The sequence below is a fragment of the Crotalus tigris genome, unplaced genomic scaffold (assembly GCF_016545835.1).
Source record: "Crotalus tigris isolate CLP2741 ecotype Arizona unplaced genomic scaffold, ASM1654583v1 scf7180000017674.1595824, whole genome shotgun sequence".
NCBI lineage: Eukaryota > Metazoa > Chordata > Lepidosauria > Squamata > Viperidae > Crotalus > Crotalus tigris.
Window position 1 is genome coordinate 1,368,436 of NW_024096559.1, and position 13,497 is coordinate 1,381,932.

Sequence of the window (13,497 nt, forward strand, 5' to 3'; positions counted from 1 at the left end):
CCTTGTGGAATGGGCCGTGATATGCTTGGGGACTTGCAAGGACTCCGCCTGGTATGCCCCCGTGATGCATGCCCTAATCCACCTACCGATGGTAGAGGACGAGACCTTCCGGCCCCTAGTAGCAGGGTGGAAGGATATGAAAAGCGCTTCCGAGCGTCGGAATTCCGCTGTGCGTGAAATGTAATGTCTTAGTGCCCTGCGTACGTCCAAGGTGTGCCATTGTTGCTCCAGGGGATGAGCTGGGTTTGGACAGAAGTCTGGTAGGACTATTTCCTGTGATCTGTGAAAAAGGGAGTTGACCTTTGGAATGAATGAAGGGTCTATTCTTAGGACTACCTTGTCCCTGTGAAAATGGCACAGGTCCTTCCTCATTGAGAGAGAAGCTAACTCGGATATCCGCCGAGCTGACGTGATGGCTACCAAGAATGCTACCTTATGGGTCAGATAGCGAATGTCACATGTTTTGAGTGGTTCGAAGGGCGCTCTGGTAAGAGCTTGTAGTACTCGTGGTAGTTCCCACGATGGATACCTATGCACGGTTGGCGGTCTGATGTTTGCAGCCCCCTTGAGGAAGGATCGTATTAAGGGATGCTTGCCCAAGGATTCACCGGGGCTGGCAGAAAGTATAGTTGAGAGGGCGGCGATTTGCCTGCGCAGTGTGTTTGGCGAGAGGTCCCTCTCTAGGCCATCTAGTAAAAATTCTAGGATCTTGGGAATTGTGATCCCTTCGAGTAACAATTCCTGTTTAGAGCACCATGATTGGAAGCTTCTCCACGTGGCCTCGTAGATACGGTTCGTGGAGGGGCGCCTTGATGCCTGTATGACCCTAATTACACCCTGTGAGCAAGCCCCCTTGGCTAAAATTGACCGTTCAAGAGCCAGACGGCTAGTTGTAGCCATTGTGGCTCTGGGTGGGAGATCTCCCCCTGCTTGAGGGAGATCCTCTCCGGAGGAATCCGCCATGGATTCGTGCGGGAGAGACTCCTCAAGTCTGCGAACCAAGGTCTCCTTGGCCAATAAGGGGCCACAAGGATTACCTCGGCCCTTTCCCGCAGAATCTTGCGTACTACCGCCGGAAGGAGAGGTAAGGGTGGAAACGCGTACAGGAGCCCCCTTGGCCATGGGCTCCGTAACGCGTCCGTCTGCTCTGCTCCCTTGGATGGGAATCGGGAGAAGAAGCGAGTTAGGTGGGCATTGGAAGGAGAGGCAAAAAGGTCCACCTGGGGAAGCCCGAAGCGGTGACAGACCTCCCTGAAGATCCTCGGGTGTAGTTGCCACTCCGAGTGATCTATTGTTGATCTGCTCAACAGATCTGCTTGGATGTTTGCCTCCCCCGATATGTGGTCGGCCTTTATGGAGGCCAGATTTTGTTCCGCCCAGGCCCCCAGTAGGAGGGCCTCGGCCGAGAGCGAGCGAGAGTGTGTGCCCCCCTGACGGTTTATGTGGGCCTTGGCTGTCACGTTGTCCGTCAGGACCAGTACGTGCCTGCCTTTTATGCTGCTGTGAAAATGCCTTAACGCTAGGTGAATAGCCCGCAGCTCGAGCCAGTTTATGTTGTGTCGGAGATCCACCGCTGACCAGCGGCCCTGTGTCCACTTGGTCCCCAAGTGGCCTCCCCAGCCGAATAAGCTCGCATCTGTTGTGACTACTACTCTGTCTGGTTCCCTGAAGGGGGACCCCCTGAGGAGAGCTGGAGATAGCCACCACCTGAGGGAGTGTCGTACTCTCAGAGGTATGCCTACCCTCTTCCGGGATGCACTGATTTGTTGTCTCTGAAACGGGAGCATGAACCATTGCAGTTCTCTTGAGTGCAGCCTTGCCCAAGGAACTATTGCTATGGTCGATATCATCTTCCCTAGCAGCTGGGAGAGGCAGACCAGCGTCACTGACTGACCGCGGCTTACCTGTTTTACGGCTTTCTTTATGCTGCTGAGGCGTTCCTGTGATAGGTACACCTTGCATTCCTTTGTGTCTATGACCGCTCCCAGATGGAGTATTCTCGTAGTTGGGGTTAGATGGCTCTTTGGAAAGTTCACCGAGAAGCCGTGGTCCTGCAGCATTTTTATCACTAACTTTAGGTCCGCCCGAGACTGCTGGGCGGACGATGACTGGATTAGAATATCGTCCAGGTAGCACTGGACTCTGACTGGTACGTTTCTTAGTTGTGCTGCCAGAACCGCCAGAATCTTGGTGAACACCCTGGGCGCTGATGACAGGCCGAATGGAAGTGCCCTGTATTGAAAATGGTGCCCCCTGTAGGCAAACCGTAGAAAGCGGCGGTGAGCCAGAGAGATAGGGATGTGCAAGTATGCCTCCGTGAGGTCGATCGATGCCAGAAAATCCCCTTTCCTTACGCTTCCAAGGATGGAGCGTAGTGTCTGCATTTTGAATTTGCGGTATTTTATGTAGAAATTTAGCCTTTTCAAATCCAAAACGGCTCTCCAACCCCCCGAGGGTTTTGGGACCACGAAGAGGATTGAATAAAACCCCTGGTCTCTCTGGTTCATAGGCACCGGCTCTACGGCCCGTATGTTTAGAAGGTGCTGAACGGCCTCGTTCATGAGCCTTCTCTTTGTTGGGTTTGTGGGACAGGGGCACGGGCGGAAGCGGTTCGGGGGCTTTGAGAGAAATTCTAGATATAGACCATGACGTATGGTGTTCCTGACCCATACGTCCGTGGTGGTCTCTTCCCACTGGGGAGCAAACCCTGCTAGTCTGCCCCCTATGGGAAGGTCTGGGCGGGAGTCATCTGGTACGGCGGAAGGGGCGGTTGTTCCCCCGAAAGGGCCGTCTTCCCTGTGTTTGCCTATGTCTTGTGTTCTGTCTGTCCCCCTGTCTTTCCCTATCCTGTCTAGCTTGGAAGGGTTGGGAATTTTGAAAGTAGTTGACCCTGGCTTCCGTACGAAAGGATTGTTTCCTTCCCCAGGAGCCGGGTCTCTTGTCCTGCCTTTTAAGCATGTGTTTAAGGACCTTGCGCTTGTCCTTGTTCTCTGTCAGGTATGGCGTTAGTGCCTCACCAAACAGCTTTGCCCCTTGGTACGGAGCCGAAGCCAATTTCCACTTGGATTTGGTATCCGCCTGCCAGTTCTTTAGCCAGAGGATGCGCCTGCTCGTGTTGTTTGCCGCCATTGCCTTGGCTGAAAACTTGGTCGCTAACAGTGTTGCGTCCGACGCATATTCCGTGGCCGCTACCATTTTGCTGAGTTCCTGATGAGTGCGTATATCTTCCATGGGAACCCGGCCCTGTAGCTCACGGAGCCAACAAAGTGTGGCTCTGGTGAAAAAGGACGCGGAGGTAGACGCCCTGGTAGCCCAAGCTATTGCCTGGTGCGTTCTCCTGTAGTTGGACTCACTCTTTCGGTCCTCGGCTTTAAGAGCCTCAGCAAAATCTCCTGATATGGCCGTGTCCGATATCAGGGGACCTATGGGTTCGTCCACCAACGGCACCTCCAATGTTCCCTCTAGCTCCTTTGCTACGTTAAATAGCTTCCTCTCCGCATTGCTAGGAAGCGGTAGGGAGATTGGCGCTGCCCACTGTTTCCTTATTGTGTTTAGGAACATGGTCGGGCATGGTATGCGGTGTTGAGTGGTTACCTTTTCGGCGAACGTCGGCTCAGCCTCCGTGTCAACTGTGACAGGCTCCGCTGGTGTCCCATGCCCCAGATGGGCTGTGGCCTCAGCCTTGCGCAGAATAGTAACAAAAAGAGAAGGGTTAAACAGGCCGCTGAAGGACGGCCCTTGAGGTGAGGTGTCCTCCTCCTCCTCAGACATTTGAATCACTTGTGACGTACCTGGCTGGTCCAGGTAAGCTTCCTCAGATACCGACGAGTCTGAGACGGAGGAGAGGTCCTGATGGTCCTCCGTTTCCTCCCGATGCCTCGTTCTAAGTCCTAGAGACTTGGCTTTTGAAGTTTGAGCCCTGGCCTCAAATGCACGGTCCACTGCCTGTGCTATTAGGGTAGCTAGCAGATCCCCCGTCAATGCAGGAGGAGTGACCATTGCCTGGGACCCTGCAGGTGCTGTGGTTAGCATGGTCCTCGGGGTTTCCTGCAACCTCCGTGGGGAGGGGGATCGGGAGAGCGATGAGAATTCGCCTATCCCACCCTCTGTTTGGGACTGTGATGAGCTCCCTAATGACCAAATGGCCCGTGGGGATGAAGGGAGACCCAGCGGTAGATCAGAACCTATTCCCCCATTCTGCCTATTTTCAATTCTGGCCCTTTTCTGGGCTCTGTCGAACTCTTTTTCTAGGGCTTGGTGTCTTCTGATTGCCTGTTTGTCAGCCTTCTTTGATGACTTCCTTGCAGCCTTTCTAGGGGCTGCAGAGGATTCCGAATCCTCTGAAGCAGGTGCTCCAGAGGATGAAGGCGGGGCTCCAGTGGAGGGAATGATTGCTTCCTCCATTCTCCACTAACGCTGGGCCGCGATAGGGGGGACCCAGGTAGTAGGAGAGCTCCAACTTTGAGTAAGGACAGGCGCACTACTGGGGGCGTCTGGAACTCAGGAGCAGACTCTGCAAAATTGTCAGAGTTAGTCACTGTGCACGGATAAGAACAGGCACGCTAATGGGAATGCCTGGAACCCGGCTTGACTATGGTGGGTAAGGACAGGCACGCGACTGGGGATGCCTGGAACCCACCACTAAATCCAGAGGCGTACGGGCCACTAATGGGGGACCCGAAGTCTGGAAGGAGCCAAAGGCAACTAAACACAGTTAGTTATGAAAGGTTCTTATTTACTTTAGGTAGAAGACACCAAGTCCTGGCATCAGTAGCTATGTGTCTGATTTGAATGTCTCTGAATGACTAATAGATGCTTTAGTACCCCAGTACTGCTTGCCTATTATTCACTCCAGCGGCTGAACCTAGCTTCCTTAAGGAACTTTAACTCCCCTGTTTGGACAAAAAATATGGCCGCCGCTGCCAGGAAACTACTGCGCATGTGTTAACAAGGCTGCCTATGCCACGTGCGGTTTTAACAAAGAGCTGCGCGTGCTTCCAGCTGTGCAGACAATGGCGCCTCGTTTAAAAATTCCTGAGCAGCCTGGAGTGAAAAGACTGCTCCTTCGCACGCCAGCTGTTTCCCTTACTCAATCTCCCTCCCAGCATGCATCCCCTTTGTCCTCCGCTTCCCTCGCTAACTGCTTGCCTTTCTGTCTTTTTTTTTGTTTGTTTGTTTGTTTTAAACGCGAGGGGTTGCCCGAGCCTCCCCCCGTTTGTTTAAGGCGGCTGCCGGCTGTTGGAAGGTGGCTGGGGTTGTTTAGGGAGGGGAGTTAGGGATTTCCCCCTTTTAAGTGGGGGAGGTTTCCCCTGTAGTAATCTGACTTCCTGAGTTTTACAATTTAGCAAGGAAATTTTTGAGTGGTCAATTAAATTGAATTAAATTATCTCTAATTAACTTTTAAACTAAGCAATTTCAGCTACTAGAAAAAAATCCCCCCCTAATGGAAAGGAACTATACCTGCCCAGGAGCCAAAAGTTCTAGATGTGTCTTCATGGCGAGATCAGTCAAGACTGGAGGATCATGGTCCAAGACGGGGCGTGGCAACTTTGGCTGACTGATCTGATTGGCCAGGAATACAGTCTCAACCCACTGCGTGGATTATCCATCTCCAGTGCTGGAGAAGGAGTCAATCTCACCTTAAGAGGAATGATCATCCACAGAGAAGGATATAACTTCTTAATAGATGGAATCTGCAAGTTACCCTTTTGCAGGATGGATGGGACAGACACATGCAATTGGGAAAAGGCAGTCCCAATTAAAGGTAAAACCCTGCACTTTCAGTTGGATCCAGAAGGAAACTACCAATCAATGCAGCTTGTGGAGCAGAGGTGTAATGAGAGCCAATCTAGGGATACAAATCGCCTGCACCACCACATTTTGTACCAACTGAATTCTTCAAGATAGCCCCATAAAAAACTTCTTGCAATAGTCCACCCAGGAGATAATCAGGGCAAGACTGACTGTAACAGGCTCCATTCCAGGAACAGGTGCAACTGGCACACAATACTTGAACAGGAGGACTCACATATTGCACAATGGGTCTGTTTGGGGAAGTGCAACCCCATCCAGTACCAAACATGGGAAAGTCCCAGAAATGGAAGGCCCCCAAACCCAAAGCCATTCAGTCTTCCCACAGTTCAGCTAAAGTCTGGTGTTTCCCATCCGGACCCACATAGGTCTTAGGACTGGGATAGGATATCAACAGCATGGTTTAATTCTCCATGAGAGAAAACGTATAATTGGGGATCATTAATGTACTGATAATAATTCACCCCATGATAATGGATGGTCTCATTCAGTGGTTTCATGCAGATGTTAAATAGAAGTGAAGAGAGCACCAAACCCAGCAGCACTCCTTATAGTAGGGCCAAGCACAAAATCTCTCAACCCCAATCACTGATATTGACCTCAGAGAAAGGAGCAGAACTAGCACAGTTCAGTGCCACCTACCCCCAAGTAACAGATTCAATCCAGAAGAATACCATGGTTGATGATACTGAAAGTCATTAAGAAGCCAAGGACAGATATACAACACTTGTCCCACTCTTGCCAGAGATCCCCTAAAAATGTGACCAATAGCATTTTCATCCTCTACCCAGGCCTGAATCCTGACCAAAAGGGGTCCATATATTCCTCTCTATTCACAGGCCTCTGTGGCTGCAGTGCAACCACCTTCTTAATCACCTTAGAAAATTGTCCAGTATGGTAAGAGCCAGAGAGGGTTTCTTGAGGAGAGGCAGACCAGCCCATCCTTAAGAAACAGAAGAACAATCTCCTCCCTCAAGGAAGTATTGACCACCTGTAGAATTCACTCAAACAACATCCCCAAGGCAGTTTTAGTGAGCCAGGACGGGTATGGATCATAACAACAGGTGGCTGAGCTCATAGTCATAAGGATCCTGTACACTTCCTCAGGCCCAACAGATTCGAACCATTCCCAGATAGCAAGGCAAGACTGTCCCAGGCATCCCCTCAGGATTTACAACAAGGCCCATGTCCAGTTGAGAATGAATTTGAGATACTTTAACAGATGTTCAGCAATTTTTTTCTGCATGGCATTGTAGGGAGTCCTCCAAAATTATGTATCACCTGAAACAAGGCCACCAGAAAGCTGTCTGCAGACACAATCAGGGCAGAGGAGTTTTGTCACTTTGCTACCCTTACCGTGGTTTGTTGTTGTTTTTAACTGTATAAGCCACATAGAGTTTGTGATTGGGCAGTATATACGGTAAGCTGATACAACAAACAAATAAACCTTGTTCTTTCTACTTTCTTTACATTTCGTATATTGCCAATGTAGACACAAAACTTCCTCAGTAAACAAGAAGGCTCAGGAATGAGTCACTACAAGGCGATCACCATTATACTCCTGCCTCACTCTTTTGTCCCATGGGAAAATGTACTGTTAGTAATAGCCTGCAAGCCTTTTGTGGTTCTTTCAACTCTGTCGTCCAAAAGGTGTTGCTACCCAACGTGTCCAAGGAGATAAAGACTGTTCTGCAAGATTCTCAAAATATTTACTACAATGAAGAATAAAAAGATAAAAGGGGAAATGAACTTGGCTTAAACATGGCAGTTTATTATGTTCGATGTCTGGAATTTACTTTGTCATTTTACTAGCAGCATGACTATGGCACCCTGTGAAAGACTTGACATTTACCTCATTACGAGAAGCTGCAGCACGGTGTAACGGGGTTAGCCAAAGACTGTCCTTTGCATTGACGTTAGCACCTATCCATAGAAAATAAAGGGGATGAAGCAAGTTGTCTCAAGCATGATTAAGAGAAGAAAACAAAGATTACATTAAACTGGTTGAATAGCAAGGCATTCCTTAGACTTTCATCTTAACAATAAGACCATTTTTATGTTTTAATCCCAATGCTTATTTAACAAACAGCTGTTTCCCAAGGAAACTGCCAACTAATTCATAAGAAAAGAACGTTAGTACTGCACTTAGGGGGTATCCCTGTCTTTAAAAAAATAATGGTTGAAAATTAAAACAATTGTCCCATTACGGGCCAAACATTCTATGTGCTAAATCAGCATCATTTATTTCAAAGATTTGGGGTTGGGGATTGTGAATCGCATCTGAAAAAGATGTAATCCCCAGAATTAACTTCCATAGTTTTCCACACAATTCCTCTTACAGAAATATTACAGAATAATAGAGTTGGAAAGGATCTTAGAGGTCTTCAGGTCCAACCCTTTGCTTGAGCAGGAGACTCTATACCAGGGGTGTCAAACTGCCGGCCCATGGGCCAGACACTTCACAACAAAACCACGCCCACCCCATTGCCGGCAATGGGAAAAAAGCTCTGATACGTCGTGCGACATCACAAGTTTGACATGTCTGCTCTATACCATTCCAGACAAGTGGCTGTCCAATCTTTTCTTAAAAGCCTCCAGTGATGGAGCATCTACAACTTCTGAAAGCAAGTCATTCCACTGGTTAATTGTTCTCACTGTTAGGAAATTTCTTTTACTTCTAGATTGCTTCTCTCCTTGATTAGTTTCCATCCATTGCTTCTTGTCCTGCCTTCTGATGCTTTGGAAAATAAGTTGACCCGTTCTTCTTTGTGGCAGCCCCTCAAATATTAGAACGCTGCTATCATGTCACCACTAGTCCTTCTTTTCACTTCTAGACAAACTCAATTCCAGCAACCGTTCTTCACATTTTAGCCTCCAGCCCCCTAATTATCTTTGTTGCTCAGAGTCTTGACATCAGTAAGCATCAGTAAGTAGAAACCAGCCTAATAAAGGGGCTGAAAGAATCAAAGTTCATTCCAATCTTCACGCAAATTTTTTTTAAAAAAAGAGAAAAATGATGTGACAATGTTGTTGGCAGTCTTCAAAGACTATCGCTTGCTTTAGGTTATATTGTAAGCCAGTGTTTTTTATGGCCGTTAATTTGGAAAGATTTAGCATGTGGATCAAAAACCATCTGTGTTGGCTCAGCTGTCCAGAAGGCTAATTCAGCCCTGCAACCTACACAGGAAGAGTTACAGTATTCAGAGCTGTCAGTTTTTAAATAGCTTCACTGAACAGAAGGGGAACATTTCCATAAATCTCCACTGCTTGAGAATCATGACTAGCAATAAAAATATTACTAACAGCAATCTGCTAGCTACAGCACTTTGAAGGTGGAAAGCACTATAATGCTTTATGAGCTCTCATTCATTCTTTGTGACCATCCCAAGTCACATCCTTACCTGATAGTATTAGGAGTTCAACAATAGAGGTGTCCCCTAAGTATGCAGCTGCATGCAAAGGGGTTCGTCTCTCTTGGTCCTGATTTGGGGAAACAAAATAATCAAGATAGATAGATAGATAGATAGATAGATAGATAGATAGATAGATAGATAGATAGATAGATAAACATTCTATATTCTGCATAATCTAAGGATATTTATTTATTTACTAAATTTATATTCCACCCTTATTATCGAGAGTGATTCTGGGTGGTTAAAATCATCTTGTGCTTAGATCTGCAATGCAGGTAGTCCTTGCCCTACAACCATTTATTTTTAATGACAGCCCTGAAGAAAGTGGCTTATAACCGATACTCACACTTACAACCATCACAGCAGCCGCATGGTCAAAATTTGGGCATTTGGCAACTGGCATGTATTTATGGCAGTGGTGGCATCCCGGGGTCACCTGATCATCACTTGTGACCTTGTCAGGTGGCTTCCAACAGGCAACGTCAATGGGAAAAGCCACTTAACAAGCATGCAATTCACTTAACAACCATTGTGACTCACTTAATGACTATGACAAAAAAGGTGAGTCTGCTACTCACTTAACAATTGCCTCACTTAGCAATGGAAATTCCAGTCCCAATTGTAGTCTTAAGTTGAGGACTGGCTGCACATTTCCGAAGTTTATATGGCAAGAGTCAAAAACAGTGACTAAACCCAATGGTGGATTTTACTTATTTGTAGGTAACCCTTGGTATGCAATGGGGACCAGAGTTGCCATTGCTGTGGTCATAAAGCAGTTCCAACAGTCCATTGCCATTGTTAAGCGAGGACCATTCAGGTCATTAACGATCACACGATCGTTCAATTTCCTTCTGACTTCCTTATTGATTTTGCTTATGGGAAGCCAGCATGGAATATTGGAAATCACAATCATGTAACCATGGGGATTCCAAGGAGTGGTTGTAAATCCCTTGCTCAGTGTGACTGTAACTTTGAACAGTTGGTGAATAAATGAATGGATGTAATCCTCAAGCTCCATTCTCATGTTTAGAAGCATCATCCCCCAAATCATGTGGTTTGGGGGAAATGAAGCTTCTAAAAGCTGGTGAGAATGGCACAAGGTGGCCTTGTTAAGAAGGCCTGGTGCAGCCAGTAGCTGCCTTGCGTACACTGGGCAAGCCTGTCCGCAGCTGGAGAAAAAAGGCAAAGGTAAGCGAGGCGTTGCATATCGTGTGGAGTGCAGGGCAGCGGAAGCAACTGGGGCTTTGCAGAATGGTGCCAGCATGGCAAGGCACGGTGTGGGGCTTGAGGCCGCGTTTCTCAGTGACAGCAGTGGCCCTGGGGATGAAGAAGAAGCCTGGAGGTACTGGCAGTTGTGAAACTGCTAAAGCCTCTAATTCAGCCCCAGCCCTGGCACTGCTGCTGTCACTGACTGCAGATATGCAGGGCAGCCAAAAGGGCATAGATTACAGGAGAGATAGGTGGGTGGAGCGCCCCTGAAGTTGTATTTGCAGGTAGCCAAGTGCTCAAATTTTGATCATGTGACCGGGGAGGATGGCCATAACTTTGGTATGGATACTAAGTCCATTTTTTCAGCATGGTCTTAATTTCAAATGGATGCTGAACGCATGACTGTAAGTCCAGGAATTACCTGTAAAGGAACTGTGTTAAATGCCTTTCAGAATAATTTTTTTCCAAAATATTGAAAGATGCTCCTAGAATCAAGCAAACACATATTTGGTGAAGTGATGAGAAGCTGGACCAGCTTCCATTCAATTAATTATTGTGGATGTTTGGAAGATGCATTTGCCATGATGTATTAAAAAAAATATCAAAAGCTTTAAATGTTTTTATTTACTTACTCAAATTCGCTATTTAACTTCTTTTTAATTCACACTTTCAGAAAGAAGTTATTTCTTATGAGGGTATTAGCAAATTTAATGAAGTAGAAATTATGTTCACAAATATATCTATATATATATATATCTGTGAAATATGTCCATTTCTTTTAAAAAAAATCAAGATTTAACATCTGATTTCAATTAAAGTTTAAAATCAATCTCATTTATATATATTTTTTAAAAAAACATATTTTTATCCAACATGCCAGATACCAAGTAGCAAAAATACTAAACTTGTCTGCCTATACCAGGGGTAGGCAACCTTGGCTCTTTTAGGACTCGTGGACTTCACCTCCCAGAATTCCTGAGCCAGCATGTCTCAGCTTGGAAACCTCTCCCTTTCCCCTCAGCATGGCTGGCTCAGGAACTCTGGGAGTTGAAGTCCACGAGTCATAAAAGAGTCAAGGTTGCCTACCCCTGGCCTATACAATATGCATATCTTCCATAAATACACTCAAGTTATCTGCCAAAAGGCAGTAATATTTGATTAGATAATTAATTTGCTTCAAGTCAGGAATAATTAAGGATCCTTTGAGTGGACAGAACATAAAATGAAGTATACAACTTCAGTAACAAAATCTTAAGAAATCTTATAGAGGTAATCCTCGACTTACTACCACAACTGGGCCCCAAATTTCTGTTGCTAAGCAAGATGATTGTGAGGTGAATTTTGCCCCATTTTATGACCTTTCTTGACACAGTTGTTAAGTGAATCGCTGCAGTTGTTAAATTAGTAATACGACTGTCGTTAAGTGAATCTGGCTTCCCCACTGATTCTGCTTGTCAGAAAGTTGCAAAAGGCGATCACATGACACCCCCCCCCCAGGTCACGACACCTATCATAAATACATGCCTGTTGCCAAGCACCTAAATTTTGACCACACGATCCATGGGGATACTGCGAAGGTCCTAAGTGTGAAAAATGGTTGTTTCACTTTTTTTATAGTGCTGCTGTAACGATGAGCAGTCACTAAACGAGCGGTTGTAAGTTGAGAACTACCTGTTTGTCTACCCAACTATTCTTGTTTTTCTCCAGTGATGATAGAAAGTACAAATTAATCCAACCGCCCTCACTATCTAATCATCATGGCCTCTTCTCTCAACCCACATGTGAAATTGGCCCTTTTGGGCTGCTTTTGAACCCAATTATTCCTTTTAACTTAGCCAAGCTCAATGGTCTTAATTAGAAGGAAGGCATTTTGTCATGAATATGTAACTTTACCTTTTATTTTGACGTTTTCTTCCCGATTAATTTCAAGGAACAATTAACTACGACAAATGGAGTAAAGGTCTCAAGGTGTTTTCAAACCGTTCCTGCAATTTCTAGGGTTTCTTAACAATTACCAATGGCTCGTCAGTGAATAAAAACTCAGTAACTGTGATCATTTTTTTGTGTGAAAGCCAATTAGTCTAGAACTACTGACATTTTTGCACAATCATAATTTAACATTAATTTTGTGTTTTATTCAAAGAAAATAAGAATAAGTCTAATGAGTGTTCAATCCTTGACATTAGTCAAATGTGTACTTTTAAATCCTTAGCAATACTGTGACATTCTGTCAAGGTGCCTGGATTATATATATACATTTCTCAGAAAGCAAAATAGTACACAGTATAAAATATGTATGCAAGTGTACTGATAGCAAGCTGGTTAATCTCAATTTGCTCTCTCCTACACCAGACAGAATTGGAAATCCAATTAAATATAAGGCAACTAACAGTGCAATCATAGATTGGCACATCCAAAGCATGACAGTCTTGCCATTAAAATTTCTCAAATATTTGACTGTATCCATTTCTGTAACTTAGATTTTATCAGAAATATTGCAATAACTTATCATTGGATGCATATAACTTTACATTACCATCGCATGTTCCCAACTATTTTTTATCCAGAAATATTTTGTCCGTGGTACAATATTCATCTCAATATCTACAGTCTGTACAAATATTGGCACTACACTATATGATGTAAAAATCAAATCTCGCCTCTTTTATGAAGTTTGAACATGAATGTTTTAAAAAGTTCTAAACATTCTGATGTACAGAAAAAAAATTATTTTTACTGCAATTTTGGAAAGAACATGGAGCAGTAGACAAGAAAATAACAACAGCTCATATAACTCTCAAGGCCTAAATTCACCTGAATTAGAATATTTTCAGTGGGAAAATTTTAACTCTGGAAAACCTTAACAAGTGGCTGCTGATTAGCTGTCTGAAGTTGTGACAGATCCTCCAAAGGTAGTCCTTGACTTACAACCATTCACTTAATGACTGTTAAAGTTACAATGGCACTGAAAAAAATGACTTACAAGCAGTTTTCACAATTATGATCCCCACAGTCACATGACCAAACTTCATATACTTGGCAATTGGTATGTGTTCACAATGGC

General features: G+C 45.4%; 1 protein-coding gene across 3 annotated transcripts in view; it reads right to left on the reverse strand.

Annotated features, from left to right (window-relative positions):
- The window catches only part of ANKRD52 (ankyrin repeat domain 52), a 92,737-nt gene that overhangs the window by 58,123 nt on the left and 21,117 nt on the right, over positions 1-13,497 (reverse strand). For 2 of the 3 annotated variants that reach the window (XM_039337373.1, XM_039337374.1), the window contains exons 3-4: positions 9,213-9,291; positions 7,664-7,734 (exon numbers count right to left, since the gene is read on the reverse strand). In XM_039337373.1, coding sequence (XP_039193307.1) covers positions 7,664-7,734; positions 9,213-9,291 — 150 coding nt within the window. Of the gene's footprint in view, positions 1-7,663; positions 7,735-9,212; positions 9,292-12,326; positions 12,374-13,497 lie in introns of all 3 variants that reach the window. The other variant, XM_039337375.1, reaches the window with a different exon arrangement.